Genomic DNA, 16,364 nt, shown 5'->3' on the forward strand with positions numbered 1-16,364 from the left:
GGGAAGGAGATTGTGCTAGCCTTTGGTGGGTTTTTCCTTTGGTTTGGAGCCTTTTGGTCCTTAGCTTAGCGTAGCATAGCCTTCTTGCTCCTCTTCTCTGTCCTTAGCTGTTGTTAGCAGAGTTAGCTGTCATGTTAGCAGAGTTAGCTCGTCTTTGTCTTCACTTCTCTTGCCTTATTAGATCTTTTCCTTGGTGATTTTCTTTCCAAAAGTCTTCTTCGATTTTTCCTCTTTTTAAGGTTTGATTTTTTGAGAATTTAGTAGGTTTATCTCAGTTTAAAATTATTTAATTGTCATTTCTGTAGGAGCTTCAATAAAACATGTCTCTCTCTGTCTCTGTCTCTGTCTCTCTCTCTCTCTCTCCCTCTGTCTCTCTCTCTCTCTCTCTCTCTCTCTCTCGCTCTCTCTCTCTCCGTGCACGAGTAACGTAATAGAGGCCTCAGGACTGGATCTCAAATATCACATTTAGTTTTTATCGCCTTGCCATTTTTTTTGCTGCATTTTTCAAAGTGATGCTATTTTGCCATTTATTCCCGATATACAGTTGTGTTCAAAATAATAGCAGTCCAACATCACTAACCTCATAAATCAATTTTTTGGTAGAAGTGATATTTCTACATGGTAAATAATTTACTAGTAAGTGTTGTAGAGTCATAGAAAACCAACAGACCCAACAGTCATGACATCATGCTGCTCATTCTGGGTAATTGAATCTGTAATTGAAAGGGGCATGTTCTAAATAATAGCAGTGTTGTGTTCAGTTAGTGAGGTGATTGATTCTGTGAAGAAACAGCTGTCAGTTATGGCCCATATTTAAGGAAGGAAGGAAGTAAATGTTGTGCATGCTGGTTATAGTGCATTTCACACTGAAATACTCAGCAAAATGGGTCGTTCCAGACATTGCTCTGAGGAATAGCAGACTTTGATTAAAAAGTTGATTGGAGAGGGGAAAACATATAGCCTGGATGCCAGCCGAACTTAGCCCCACCCACAACATTCGAGGTCGGGAAGTTCGGTCTGGACTTGATCCGTTGAGGAGCAATTATGCTCGAACAAGATCTGTTCGGACCAATCAAATTGTCGGACAGATGATCAACAGTAACAGAATCAACCACGTCACCAAAGAGCGCTTGGGTTGAATTTGTTTACAACAGGTGGCTGCCGCTGGAGAACTGAGATGTGTAGTTACAGAAGATATCGACAGCGCATTCATTTTAAAATCCTCAACCGGCCTAGCTATAGCTATGAATAAAATTATCATTAATCCATTTTATTTCTGCGTTACAAACAGCTTTATAAAATGGCAGAGTTTTAGACCATGTCAGGCTAGAAAACATATAAAGATTTGCAGAAAATGATAGGCTGCTCAGCCAAAATGATTTCAAATGCCTTGAAATGGCATCCAAAGCCTGAACGACGTGGGGAAACAACGGTCAACTACCATTCGAATGGATCGAAGAATAGCCAAAATGGTAAAGGCTCAACCAATGATCAGCTCCAGGAAAATCAAAGAAGACTTAAAGTTCCCTGTGAGTACTGTTACGATCAGAAGAAGGCTATGTGAAGCTAAGCTATCAGCTAGAAGCCCCCCGCAAAGTCCCACTGCTGAAAAAAACACATGTACTGAATAGGTTGAAATTTGCCAAAGGACACATTGACTGGCCAAAGGAGAGATGGGGCAACATTCTGGGGACTGATGAGAGCAAAATTGTTCTTTTTGGGTCTAGGGGCCGCAGATAGTTTGTCCGACGACCCCCATGCACTGAATTCAAGCCACAGTACACTGTGAAGACAGTAAAGCATGGTGGTGTTATGGGGATGTTTCTCATACTGTGGTGTTGGGCCTATTTATCACATACCAGGGATCATGGATCAGTTTCAATACATCAAAATACTTGAAGAGGTCATGTTGCGTTATGCTGAAGAGGAAATGCCTTTGAAATGGGTCTTTCAACAAGACAATGACCCTAAACACACCAGTAAGAGAGCAAAGACTGATGTTATGGAGTGGCCAGCCCAATCCCCAGACCTCAATCCCATAGAAAACTTGTGGGGTGACATCAAAAATGCTGTTTCTGAGGCCAAACCCAGTAATGCAGAGGAATTGTGGAATGTAGTTCAATGGTCCTGGGCTGGAATACCTGTTCACAGGTGCCAGAAGTTGGTCGACTCCATGCTACACAGATGTGAAGCAGTTCTCAGAAATAATGGTTATGCAACTAAATATTAGTGCCGTGATTCAAAGTAAAGCAAACCCTTGAGACATTTTTCAGTTCATACAGTACATGTTTGAGATTGTAAAGAAAAATGCAAATACTGCTATTTTTTTGAACAGCCTAATATTCCGTTTTCTTCACTTTCTGTAAAGGTAGAACACAAACTTGATCAATTTTGGTCATGTTTTGATTTGGAATTGAATGTGCAGTGTTCCCAATGCATTGATATTGTGGAATTAAAAGCTATTCTAAGGATTTTGAGCATTATTCACTTTTTTAAACACACTGCTATTATTCTGAACACAACTGTATTTTTTTGTCACCTGTTCCAACGGTAGGCCTAGTAGTCACTTTCATACATTTTAGTCAGTTTTTTTTGGCCTTTATCAGACTGCACAGGAAGCAGGACTGTAACTCACAGATCTGAAATGATTAATTTCTCTCCCTGATCAGCTGTTTAACTTTAGTTCAGACAGTATGAACACAAGACATTCCTCCATCCTCTGGCTGTTTCCACGGTAACGGCTGTTTGCTGTCTTTGGGTCGTTACATTCAGACGCTTTCCACAGATTCACGGTCACCGTTGCCGCGGTGACCAGCGTGTGTGTCTGCACATGCTGCAGGGTTTTTAAACATACTGAGATACAACATACTACAGAAATATTTAACCCTTTTTTGACACTCTTGAAACTTTTTTCCAACGTTTTTTTAACCCTTTTACACTTTGTTCGACGCTTTGACGCTTTTTTCATACATTTTTTTATGCTTTTTTGATACTTATTTTTTTTTGACAAATGTTGACATTTTTTAAATCCTTTTGATGCTTTTTTTCAACGCTTTTTCGATGCTCTTTTTGGAAGATTTTTTCAACGTTTGGATTGAAAAATGACTTTGAACGCTTTCCCACTGCCAGTAGAGTAGGGCTGCCGGTTTTGTTTTCCGACGTTTGTACCTACTCTTTATCATATTGAACACAAATTATTCTTGTAAAACAGAACGATCATTCAACTCCACATTTACAATGATAAGTAACTAGACAATGAGTACTGATTAAAGAGGCAGAATTCATATTCAATTCTTAAATCTGTCCGTATAATGCAGTGTGCCAATATTTCTATTGTAATTATTAAATTAGTTTGTATTGACAATTATGGATATGCTAACAATCTACTACAGAAACACAGAGACAACAAAAACATCAAAGACAACGGAGACAGAGATAAATCAGTTTAATAAAGAGGAATCCCCCGAGAGGATATAAGGCCAGAACTTCCACATCTCTGCCTAACACTGAACACCAAACGCTTCTGTCCAACAATCACACACAGGATATTAATCACTTAAAGCTGCATTCAAGGGAGCTGGAAAGAAATTGAAAAACATTTGTATCCTGTCAAGATAGATTTTTCCTGAATTCTGCTTCTGTAATAAAACCTCAAATGGGTGAAAATGAAACAAATATTTTGTTATCTAACACTCAAATCATTTTAATTAAAAAAAATAGTAAATTTCCATGACAGGAGAGACATTTTTAACTGATGAATGAGATTTTTGTATGACATGAATTAGGCTGTTCTCATGAAGCATTTGTACATTTAGCTATATACGAAAAGTAAAGCACTGCTTAAGGGGACTGCTGTTTTAACCCAAACAGCTATCTTTTATAACTAGCCATAACTAGTTGTTTTGGTGTCTAAATTTAACTGTCATCACTGCATGACACTCTTTTTCTTTTTCTAATGGTTTTGTTCCTTCACCCGGCGTGCGTAATACGACACCGATCAAAGATTTGTGTCTGTGTTTTAGATGTTAAAATATTAATGTGATTTGACATACGATCGGGAGTGTGCACAGGGAGTTTATTTGGAAAACACCACAACCTACACTGACACAAATTAGACCCTGTATAAGATAAGATTTTGTACTGGGGTTCACCATCTGATGGGATTTTTGTTTTAGATGTTTTATTACAGAAAGTATGAAACCAAATGTCAACGCAGCACAGATGTGCCTGGTGGAATCTACAGGTTGTTCTTACGGTCCATTTAGCCTCCTGTATGTTCATGTAAATTTATCAGGATTTCCTTACGTCTTCTATCTGTCTACTTATTGTAACACCCAAACATACGCATGATTTATCTCTGCCCGCTTTCTCCTGTCTGCTTTGTCTCCGTCATGTCTCATTTGATTTTTTTTGCAACATCCAGATAGGCGACCTGGATCTCCCTCTCGGCGGGGCAAGTGCTGGTGAACTCCTCCCTCTGATAGGCGCAGTTTAAATACCGCCACAGCCCCGTCATCTCCGCCGGGATCTCAAAGCCGCGGTATTTCTTGGCTACGACCTGCAAACAGAAACATGGGAGCACAAGTGAGTTAACAAGTGTTGAGAGCATCCAAGAAATCCAAAATAATCTTAAGATTCAAGTCTCAGAGAAGTCCGGCTGAACAAACTTTAAGGATGTGCAGTTTCGGCAGCAGGTTACAGTCAGCCAGGGTTAGCTCGGAGCCATCCAGAAAACTCCTGGACGAGTCTGGAAGATCTCCTGGGGCGTCGGCATCAATCTCCTCAGACAGCGGCGTCCGCAGGAAGTCATCGAGACGCCGGAGAGACTTCAGCAATGCTTTCTCTAAGGCTGCACTCATACATACAGACAGAAATAAACTTCAGCAAGGCTTTCGCTAAGGCTGCACTCACACATACAGACAGAAACTAGAACTGCGAGCAGTTATGACAGGGTCCAAATTGACACTGACGACCTGTGGAGTCCGCAAAAGTCGAAACCCCAAGGCAGCGAGGAAAACGCCAGGAAATATCCCAATGCGTGAGCTTTGAGGTCTGTAGTAAAATGTAATTGAAATTTCCCATTTACATTCATTGAGTATACCTTGTTTATAGTGCCCCCTAATGGCCGATCTTCCCCAAATTTGGCACATAACTTTAGAGTGGCATGGCGAACAGGAATCCCAAGTTTTGCGTTGATGGCATTTTTTTCTCGGCTGAGAAATGCTAAAGTTTGTGTTTGGTCGCTAGCTACAAAAATGTTTGTTTGTCATTAGCACACCTTTAACCGAGCAAAATCATTTTTGATCGCATATTGTCAGGACCATCTGAGGAAGCCATGTATGTAAGTTTTAGGGAGATCGGATTTGACTCGGGTGCAAATCCCCTGAAGGAGGATTTCTAAAGAGTTGGTTTTGAACATTTTCTCTATTGGGAGTGGCCTACGTCATGTGATTCTGTCTCTCTCTCTCTCTCTCTCTCTCTCTCTCGCTCTCTCTCTCGCTCTCTCTCTCTCTCTCTCTTGCACCCTCTATCTTACCCTCGTTGGTGTCTTTCCTGGAGTTTTTGATGTAAGCGCTGAACTTGGCGAACACGTCGATGCCCGCTGTGTTAGCTTCAGCGTGTTTAGCAGCCAGTCTGGGGTAACTGAAGGAAAGACATGATAGAGAAGTTCACTGAGCAGCTTCGTTTTTGACAAAAGTCTGAATATTTTAAGAAAAAACGTCAGAAAATGTCTGTGTACCGTGGCGGGGTCAGTTTTTCCTCCAGGAACTCCTCGATCTTGTTGACGTCGACTTTAACTTCGCCATTAAACGTCACAAATGGAGGGTTGGTTCCTGGAGCGAGGTCCTGCAGGTCGGCCGGCTTCCTGACAACACAATATATCCCCACCAGACTCTTTAGCATGGTAAAACACACTTTATTCAAAGTGGACAGGAACTATGCCTAGGGATCCTTTCTATAATGTTGTCAGACACTTAGAATACAGCCTGGTCGCACAGAATTCCGTGAAATGATCACAAACTGTTAACAGCGCATTATGTGGTGGCACGGAATATGTGAAAAATCTGTGTGGCCACCACGGAAAACAATGCCAATGTAAAGTCAATGAGAAGATGACGTAGCATTAACGGTAGCGAGTACTATGTAAGGCCGAAATTCCGCATAAGGAGGTTGGTTGGGGGGGAGGATGGGTCAAACACAGGACTTTCACCCAGGAGACCGGGGCTCGTGTCACGCATGTCAAGTTTCCTAAAGTCACTTTCTTCTTTTCCGTCCCATTCTTCTTGCGTGTCACGGAACCGTAAGCCCACCCACGACCTTTTCCTGAACACAACCATCCCGTTCTTCTCGCGTGTCACAGAACCATAAGCCCACCCATGACCTTTTCCTTAACTTAAGGTTTATTTAACGGAATTCTTCTGTGGGCCCATCATGGAATTTTCGGCGATCCATGTTCATTTCACGGAATTCTTCCGTGGGCCCATCACGGAATATTTTGCGATTCTGTGAAACTGCCACAGATTTTGAGTTAAGGGGCCATGTTCATTTCACGGAATTCTGTGAGATCAGGTTGTAGAATAATAATCTGAGCCTGTCAGTGAAAACAAGTGTGTGTGTGCATGTGTGTGCATCTGTATTACCGTTTGAGGTCGACAGTGGTGACGTTGAAGATAACTCCTTTGAGCCAGAGGATCATAAAGAGTCTCTGAGAGAAGGGACAGTTACCGATGCTCTCGCCGTCACTTCCTGCCTGCACACACACAGAAACAAGAGAGTTTACAAAAGATAAAATAAAAAATTTCAGTGATTAGAGAGGCTGCTTTTTGTAATTGTAAGCATTTCCATAATGTCAATGCAGCTAATATCAATCCATTCCCCAACCAAACTGTACCTGCCATACATAAACACTGTGAGAACAACCAACTGAAAAACATGGCTTTGTTAATATAATGTTCAGCATCTCTTACCTTTACAAACAGCTCAATGGTTGGGAAGCCCAACTTTTTAACTGCAATGTCACACCAGGACATGGTGAACAATTAAAGTTCACACTCTGAAAACACCCAGAGACATCTTCCGTTTGTTTCCCAGAAACAGAAAACTACAAGGAGTTTAGTTGATCCAAATCAGCCAAACAGTGATGTTAAGTGTTTGGCGTGAAAACACACGAGACATGTCCGCTGCTGTTTCCATCTCTGCTGTAACACACACTGCTCACTTTGTGTGTTTGTGATGGAGTAGAGATTCCTCTTCCTCCCACTCCTCCTCTGACAAATGAAGGAATTCTGTTTCTTCAGACTTCACACAAACACTGACCTCATCTCAGATTATAATCCGTACGTACGTTAAGGCCCGATTGTTTTTTGCACATTTTTATGCTTTTTTCAACTTTATTTTCTCCTTTGTCTGACGTTTTTGTATTTATGTATAAAGTATTTTTCTGACCTTTGCTTTTTAGACTTGGTTCTGCTAGACTTGTTGCTTTGGATGAGAATTTTGTCGCTTTGTTGTCAATTTCTTTGTCACATTCTTGTCGCTTTTCTGTGCTTTTCATCTTTTTTGTAGACTTTCCTTGCCTCTTTTGTTGCTTTTTCTGCACTTTTTTTTGCTTTTTGTGGCTTCATAGTTTCTTGGCTGTTAAACATAGTGTCCACGTAGTATTTACTTTAAGGTATTGAGTATTTAGTACAGTGTGTGTCAGCAGCAAACAGCCGGCTAATCATCTTACAGAGTGAGAATGGAGAGATTATCCTGCACGCTACATAGCATTGTTATTCACTCACTGCTTCCCTGAAGCTAGCTCATACAAGACTATACAACTCTGTATTTAATGACAAGTCAAAATCTAAATAGTCTGGAGCACAGGCCCAATCACTGAAAACGGACAAGACAAGGAACAACTGGATACCCATCTAAAATGCACTGTGACTAACATTAAACTTTACAGTTCTGGCTGAAAGTGACAACAGAAAGAAAAAAGTTTGTAGGAAAAAGTTGGAATATTTTGAGGACAAGTTGGAACATTTTTTCAGGGATAAGTTGGACCACCGTGTTTAACTTCATATCTTTAAACATTACAGTCATGTCTGAAAATGACAACAGAAAGAAATAAGTTGGACTGTTTTGAGCATATCGTCGGAAAACTTTAGAAAGTACTTGGAGTATTTAGATAGGTGTTAACTTTGTAACTTTAAACGTTACAGTAACGGTGTATGTCACAGTTACTGGGCTTATTGTAATCACGTTTTCTGGAAGGAAAACTCTTAAGAAATCCTCTACAGATCTTTATTAAGTGGTTGGCCCCTTGTCTCAGCAGGGGGGGGGGGATAAATCCGGTGTAAATTGAGTTCCTGTAGTCCCGTGCCACATAATATTTCCCCCGGCCTCCGTCTGTGCCGCCAACAGAGTCTCGGACAAAGGAAGCCGTTGTTTGAATGTGAGCTCCTACAGAGAACAGGCTCGTTGTGCGTATGTGTGAAGTAGGCTCTCAGATATTAGTGCATTTTTGATTGGCATTAAACCTCTCAGAAGATTGCAATCTTTTATTTTCGCCTCAGTTAGGAATGTGCTGCTGAACCACAGAAAGAAAAACTGACCTCTGTGTGTCTCAACATTATGGAAAGGATCCCTATAGAGATAGACCTTTTTGTTAAAGAGTAAGATCATTAACAGCCCCGAAATCCCCATCACCAAACCCACCAGACTCCATGTAAATAATCAGTACTTTTAGCGTGTATAGAGCCAGCATATTTCCACATGTAAATGGGTGAATTAAGGGTTTATTTCAACCAAACCAGAGTGGTGATTGTTGGAACAGTGGAAAGATGAACTTGGTTCATCTTTCCACTGTTCCAACAATCACCATCTTGTGGCTTTTGATTTTATTTAGTTTCTGTCCACTTTGAATGAAGTGTGTTTTACAATGCTAAAAGTAGTGATTATTTACATGGAGTCTGGTGTAGTTTGGTGATGGTGATTTTGGGGCCGTTTCATGTTAAACTAAAAGGATCTTACTCTTTAAATAAAAGGTCTATCTCTGTAGGGATCCATCCCATAATGTTGTCAGACACTTACAATAATAATCTGAGTCTGTCAGCGGCAAAAACAGAACTTGTAGTGGACGCCGACTGCTGCTGAACATTAGTCCTGTAGGGTTACATTACAGCTTGGTTCTTGTTAAATACTGGACCAGTTTCAGAGATTGGTGTTCCATCAGACACTCAGACACACAAACATCGAGACATAGAGTCCAGGTTGAAAAAAAACAAAGTTTAAGTATTGCATGAATGGAGCGATGTAGGCTGCCGTGCCTGATGGATTAGGATATCACTGTCTTAATGAGATTAGGTAAGCAGATCAACATGGGGATTCTCTCTCTCTCTCTCGTGTTGAATTTAAAAATCTCTTGTCTGAATTAATTATGAGTTCCCCTAACCCTAAAGCTTGTTGTGTCTTAGGTTACAGTGAATTTACTAACCCTGTTGCTTTTCAACAAGCACATGTAACATAGTTATTAATGCTTCCACTTGCCATTCAACAACAATGTATATTTGTGTACTTTGGTTTAGTGATCTGCCCATTTGAAATATGTGCGCGGTTGTTTTTAAGGGAATGATGCACGTTACTGTATGTTTCTCCCAGTTTAGTTTACCCACGTAAGCGGTAAGGCATGTTTATAACACTGTGCAGATTATTTTAAGATATTGTTCATTTTTGTTCCTTATATTGATGTATATTGTATGTACCTTGAGGAGCTTAACTATGGACAAAGTTCAAGTACAATTGTCAATTTCTCTTCTAAGAACAACGGCATGTTGGCTATGTTGCCATCTATTAAGCTTTCTGTATGTGTGTGTGTGTGTGTGTGTGTGTGTGTGTGGTAACGTGTGTTTCCATATATCTAGTGTCATCACTGCCGTGGATGTATGTTTGTCTGTTAACACAATTAAAAACTACTCCATGGTGGGAATTGTTTATGCTCAACGCAATGATTTTGCTGGATGACGTCAATTTGTCAAAATTGACAGAGGTTCAACATTTTCCCTGAAGGCTGACGATGAAACTTAAAGGTCCCATGGCATAAAAATGTCACTTTATGAGGTTTGTTAACATTAATATGCGTTCCCCCAGCCTGCCTATGGTCCCCCAGTGGCTAAAAATGGTGATAGGTGTAAACCGAGCCCTGGGTATCCTGCTCTGCCTTTGAGGAAATGAAAGCTCAGATGGGCCGATCTGGAATCTGCTCCTTATGAGGTCATAAGGAGAAAGGTTACCTCCCCTTTCTCTGCTTTGCCCACCCAGAGAATTTGGCCCGCTCATGAGCAAAGTGGCAGTTGGTCAAGGCCACACCCCCACCTTCCACCTTGCCCCCCCTCTCTCCTCCTCAATAGCATTTAAAGCTACAGACACAGAAATAGCACATCCTAAGGAAAGCTCATTGTGGGACTGGCTCTAGTGGCTGGAATTCTGCACCAAGGCTGAATTTCAGGAAAGAGACTTCAGATACAGTATTAAGGGACCACTAAGGCCTATATAAAAGAGACTTCAGATACAGTATTAAGGGACCACTAAGGCCTATATAAAAGAGACTTCAGATACAGTATTAAGGGACCACTAAGGTCTATATAAAGAGACTTCAGATACAGTATTAGGGGACCACTAAGGTCTATATAAAAGAGACTTCAGATACAGTATTAAGGGACCACTAAGGCCTATATAAAAGAGACTTCAGATACAGTATTAAGGGACCACTAAGGCCTATATAAAAGAGACTTCAGATACAGTATTAGGGACCACTAAGGTCTATATAAAAGAGACTTCAGATACAGTATTAGGGGACCACTAAGGTCTATATAAAAGAGACTTCAGATACAGTATTAGGGACCACTAAGGTCTATATAAAAGAGACTTCAGATACAGTATTAGGGGACCACTAAGGTCTATATAAAAGAGACTTCAGATACAGTATTAGGGACCACTAAGGTCTATATAAAAGAGACTTCAGATACAGTATTAGGGGACCACTAAGGTCTATATAAAAGAGACTTCAGATACAGTATTAGGGGACCACTAAGGTCTATATAAAAGAGACTTCAGATACAGTATTAGGGGACCACTAAGGCCTTTTCGGTCAAATGGCCTTTTGAATGGGAGAGCTAGGGGCACTTTTATGCTAGCCTCAAAATAGCTATTTTTAAAACACTAAGAAGGCTCGACACAACATGAAACCTTGCTCCAAGTATCACCAGGGGCTCTACACCTTAACCAAAGCATTGACAACATTGTTTGTGTTCACAGAGTTTACTAAAAAGAAAGGTTTTGAACAACTCATGTTAGCAGTTGTTGTTTATGCTATCCGCCATTTTCCCAGTCCAAAATAGGCGATCTCCGAATGCGAATGAACAGACTCCATAGGAGGAAATGTCACTCTTATATGAGGCTCCTTTTTCAACTACAAGGTCAATATTGTGTTTCACTAACAACAAAACAACGAATTATCCGTGCATTTATATGGAACTAAGCTTTAGGAGCTTTTCATCTTTACTCTCCTCCCTCGACTATTTCTGACTGGCTCGATAGATGGCGACCGGAAGAACAACAGCTAACGTGAGTTGCTCAAAACCTTTTTTAGTAAACTCTGGGTACACAAACAATGTTGTCAATGCTTTGGTTAAGGTGTAGAGCCCCGATAATACTTCGAGCAAAGTTTCATGTTGTGTCGAGCCTTCTTAGTATTTTAAAAATAGCTATTGTGAGGCTAGCATAAAAGTGCCCCTAGGACATTCAAAAGGCCATTTGACCAAAAAACGAGAAAACGGTAAATCTTAAATGTGACGCTTCCATCCTAAATATGCTTTTAAATCAAAGTTTGACTCGGGTACATTCACAAAAAGACCCTAAGTTGCATTTTGGCGAGAGTTACGCTGAACTGTCATGTTTTAGCTGTTGTTTCTTTATTGCTGTGCGTAATTCTTAACTGCAGAGTTGTGTTTTGAGTTGAGTTTCCCCTTTATATGACTTATGTTTATAGTCAACATAGATACAGCTTCATACAGTCATTTTACGGTGCTAGAGCCTTTAAAGGTGACATATTGTGCTCCTCCATATTTCCTGTCATGTCTATAATGTAAATGTCCCTGTGAACTTCAGATTTCCCACTGTTGTTAACGCTCCCCTTTCCATGATTTTTTCTACTCTTCTATGATTGGTCCAGGCAGGCTACTGCAGTGTTTACATTGTCACATGTACCGTTATCTACATGCTTAGTCAGGGAAACCTGTGATCTTGCCATTGTTCTTAATTTCTCCCCAATTTTGGGGTCACATTTCTGCTTGGACATGTCCGGTTGTGTATTTTTTGGTTTAGAAGCCTTTATCTGCATTTTTCACAGTACAAAGTCCTGCTAAATACTCCGTTACAGTTAACGGCAACATAGTGCAACAACAGAGCACAGATGCAGAGATTCCAGGAGACTTGCAGAGATCCGGAGACGCTGACCAATCAGAGCAGACTGGGCTTTTTCGGGAGGAGGGCTTAAAAAGACAACGCTCCAACAGAGCATCTCAGACAGAGGGAACATTAAAGCATGTAAACATAAACATGAACAAAATACAAGTGTGAATCTGAAAACGGTACATAATAGGTCTCCTTTAAAAGCCTTGACCTAGACCAAGGAACCATGGAGGAACCTTTGTTTTTCTCTGTGTATTTGAAGGGTTATTGACTCAGGGTATGTGTACATTATGTGTCGGTTTTATACGGTTTATTACCTTGACATAGAGTGAGATCTCATAGTCCTGGTCTTGGGGTGTTTTACTGTTCCTGCGCCCAGGAGGCAAAGGACTCTCCGCCTTCCTTTGAGAGATCAGTTTCAACTCGTCTTTCTTCTCCTCCATCATATCCTCCCGCTGCGGGATGTACGCATGTCCATCCTCCAACAGCACCACTCGCTTCTTCTTCACCGGCTTCGGCAGGGATTCCTGTTTGATCACCGACTTCAGCTCCTTCATCCAGGCATCCTTCTGTGGAGAAAGACTTTTCTCTTCTGCGGATGTTTCCTTTTTCAACAGTTCGTTTCTCACCCTCTCAGATTCCCCTTGGACGTCTTTTTTCATCGCAGGCTTCAGTTCTTCCCTCCAGGATTTCATTTCCGTCGAGCTCTCTTCCTCGGGTGTCCCCTTTTTCATCATTTCATCATTATCTTTTTTTTTCCGGAGCGACAGAAGTATCGCTGTTGGCGATTCTTCTGTCTGGAGTGGCTGCGGATCAGGACACAAGATCCCGTTCTCCATCGCTTGCTTCAATCCTTTAACTCTTCCGTTTATCTCCAACTCTATCTCTTTTTTGACACATTTCTGTTTCTCATCCTTCTCTACGCGTTTCTGTTTCCCATCCTTCTCCTTTCCAAGATCTTGCCAATTTCGATCTTTTGTCTCGACTTTATCTTCTCGCAGTTCTTGAAACTCTTGATCCTTTGTCTCGACTTTGGCGTGTTTAGGAGGTGCTGTAAGAACTGTAGGTTCTTGTTCGTCAAGCTCTGTCCTCGGACCGTCCTCTATCTCTTCGAACTCATCATCTAAAACAGTCACAGGCTCTTCCGCCATCTCTACATCTCTATTTTCATCTCCTCCCTTTTTGTATTCTACAAGGGCCTGTTCTCTCAAACCTTCCCCCCAATCTTTCACGGTTTCTTTTTGAGTCTGTGAAGGATGTTCTAGTAGATCACCTTCCTCCTCAGTTGTAGACTCAATTTCCTCTGCAGTGACTTTACTTCCTGGCTTTTCAAATTCTAATTTACCATCTTCCTCCAGCTCACACGCCTCTTCAACTTGGTCCAAATACACATCTTGCTGTGTGTCTAAACGTACGTCATCTGCACACTGGTTTTCAACTTTAACAATCGTTTCTTCTTGCATTTTTAGATCACCTCTATACTCTTCCTCCTCTCCCATTGACTCTCTAACAACGTTATCACCTGTCTTTCTATCCTCTTCCATTCTCTGTCCTCCCCCATCTGTCCCTGCAAGAGTATTAACCCCAACCTGTCGCTCTTGCTTTTCCTCTTGCTCCCGCTTGTTGATCCCTACTTCCTCAATCCCTCCTCCTGTCTGTGACTGTTCTTCAGAGGACACAAAGTATTTTGTCCCTAACTTCTCTTTAACTTCATCCCTGATGTCTAGGACATTATCCAAAGTCGACATTGCATCTTTGGCAAACTCTTTGCTTTCCTCATCCTCAACTTTTGCCTCTACGCAGTCCTCCTGTTGCCATGTGACAATCTTGTTTGTTACCTTGCAATTCGTTAGTTCGGTAACAACTTCTGTGTCGTCCGCAGACAAATGGGTACCCTCTCCAAATTCTTCTACAAGCAAACCAGAGTCCTGAACATCCGTTGCATGCGCCTTGTTTTCTTCTAACCCAATTGTTTCAAAGGGTACAATATTGGCACCAACAGTTGATGTTTGATTGTTGACTTGTTCTTTAATCCCTGTGGTCACATCTTTAATTGTTGGATCGTCAAAGCTTTCTGTTACCTCACATTTCATGGGTACATTAGCAACGTCTGTTTCTTCTGCATCGTCTGCAGGCAACTGTATATCCTCTCTGAATTCTTCTGCAAACGTAGCTGAGTCTTGGTTTTCTTCTAACCCATTGTCTCCATCCTCTCCTACTTCTGTTACGAAAGTCATCAGTGTTTCTTCTTTATTGTCTTTATCTTCCAAATGTTTTTTCTTTTTTTTGCTGCTCCCTAACGCCTGTTCTTGATCTTTCTCAATGTCTATCGACGCCAAAAAGGGACCCTTTGTGTCTTTTGACTCATGCTCCCCCTCGCCTTTGCCTAACCCTAACCCTTCAGTCGTTAACACCGCCACTTGGATAATCCTCGCCTCCTCCCTTTCTGTCTGCTCTCTGCATTTTCCTTCAGCTTCTGCCATCATCAAAACATCCTCCCCGACTTCCTCGGCTAGTTCCACCTCCTCGTCTACTTCTTCTCCCTCCTCATCCTCTCTTTCTCTCTGGGTATCCAGGTCCGAAGAAATATCTATTGCGCTGTAGACAATGGCGCCATTTGACAGGTCTGGGTGCATACAAGAGCCTGACTGATTTGCTGCCATTTTGGGAACGTTTAAAATAAATGATTGGGAAACTTACTTAGGGAGAATTGGTGCACAAATGTCCAGGATCAGTGTGCAGTTCTACAAAATGTCAAGTCGTGTTTGGGTCCGGTTTTTCAGAAACAGTTAAAGATGTTTTTGGGAGATACTTGGACTAAGATTTCCAGGTTATGTCCAAGAGTGAATTTCAGCGTGTTTCCAGGTATATATATCATAAAAATAAACCCAGTATTCCAGAAAATGTTGAAAAAGTTAACCTTGCAGTTCTACAAAATGTCAAGTCGTGTTTGGGAAGAATATTTCAGAAACAGTTGTTGACGGATTTTGAACTTACTAAGATTGCAGAATGGTTCTAGTTTCCAGATAGTTTCCAGCGTGTTTTCTGGGGATGCAATGCTTCCCAAAAGATCATAAAAATTAACCCAGTATTCCAGAAAATATGTATAAAAAAGATATCACAGTATTTTTGATGTTCCAAGTCAAGAGTAGGAATATGAATAAATTGTTACCAAAGTCCCTAAAGGGTTCAAATCCTGAAATAGCTTCCAAGTTCTGATGTGAAGGATGATTTCCGGATAAATCCAGGTTTCCGGACTAGATCCAAGATGGATTTCAGATTGTTTTACCAAGCCTTGAAGATCGTAAAAGACCTGCAGGATTCCCAGGAAGTTCCAAAATCCAAAGTTCCAGGCAAAGGAGAGATATGTTACCTCCACATATCATAAGCCAATGTGTATTGTTCTGGCGAAGCCAGGTGTAAAGGTTTAGGGATTACAAGTACACACTGCTTTTACTCTTTACTTGCCGCTATGGCACTTAAATTAGTTCTGCACCTTAAGCCCTGTTAGAAATCAACAAACAATCTCTCTCTCTCTCTCTCTCTCGCTCTCTCTCTCTCTTTCTCTCTCTCACTCACTCACTCACTCTCTCTCTCTCTCTCTCTCTCTCACTCTCACTCACTCACTCACTCTCTCTCTCTCTCTCTTACTCACTCACTCACTCACTCACTCACTCTCTCTCTCTCTCTCTCTCTCTCTCTCTCTCTCTCTCTCTCTCTCTCTCTCTCTCTCTCTCTCCAGAGGAGGATTAAATGGACGCTGATCCCCACATGACCTGGAGCTTAAAGCCCTCTGCCATCCAGGGACCAACACCACTTAGTTGAAGTTCTTCCACTGATTAAAATAATTTAGCTAGAACTACATACTGTCTAAACAGTAAAAAATAAGTAGCTAAAAGTACTGACTACAC

The 16,364-nt window shown here is 41.3% G+C and overlaps 1 protein-coding gene across 2 annotated transcripts; it reads right to left on the reverse strand.

Annotated features, from left to right (window-relative positions):
• Window positions 1-3,429: 3,429 nt before the first annotated feature.
• LOC116061891 (chloride intracellular channel protein 5) lies at window positions 3,430-15,277 on the reverse strand. Of its 2 annotated transcripts, XM_031316269.2 has the most exons (7): window positions 14,585-15,277; window positions 12,771-14,512; window positions 6,642-6,751; window positions 5,741-5,866; window positions 5,537-5,643; window positions 4,668-4,849; window positions 3,430-4,558 (listed from the first exon to the last, which is right to left on the reverse strand). In XM_031316269.2, exons 1-7 carry the CDS (start codon window positions 15,114-15,116, stop codon window positions 4,397-4,399), a joined length of 2,961 nt encoding a protein of 986 aa, XP_031172129.2. In that variant the 5' UTR covers window positions 15,117-15,277; the 3' UTR covers window positions 3,430-4,396. The 2 variants fall into 2 exon arrangements, with proteins under 2 accessions (XP_031172129.2, XP_035854649.1); XM_035998756.1 differs by lacking the exons at window positions 12,771-14,512; window positions 14,585-15,277 and adding an exon at window positions 6,969-7,351.
• Between the last annotated feature and the right edge of the window lie 1,087 nt (window positions 15,278-16,364).

This window comes from Sander lucioperca, chromosome 24 (genome assembly GCF_008315115.2).
Source record: "Sander lucioperca isolate FBNREF2018 chromosome 24, SLUC_FBN_1.2, whole genome shotgun sequence".
In the NCBI taxonomy this organism is placed as follows: Eukaryota; Metazoa; Chordata; class Actinopteri; order Perciformes; family Percidae; genus Sander; species Sander lucioperca.

Excerpts from the sequence above, each read along its gene's own strand:
- LOC116061891 (XM_031316269.2), bottom strand. The coding sequence starts at position 15,116 with ATGGCAGCAAATCAGTCAGGCTCTTGTATGCACCCAGACCTGTCAAAT. Across the intron at positions 4,850-5,536 it reads CAGGAAAGACACCAACGAGG|CCTTAGAGAAAGCATTGCTG; the intron begins GTAAGATAGAGG and ends GTATGAGTGCAG. Across the intron at positions 4,559-4,667 it reads CGAAACTGCACATCCTTAAA|GTCGTAGCCAAGAAATACCG; the intron begins GTTTGTTCAGCC and ends TTCTGTTTGCAG.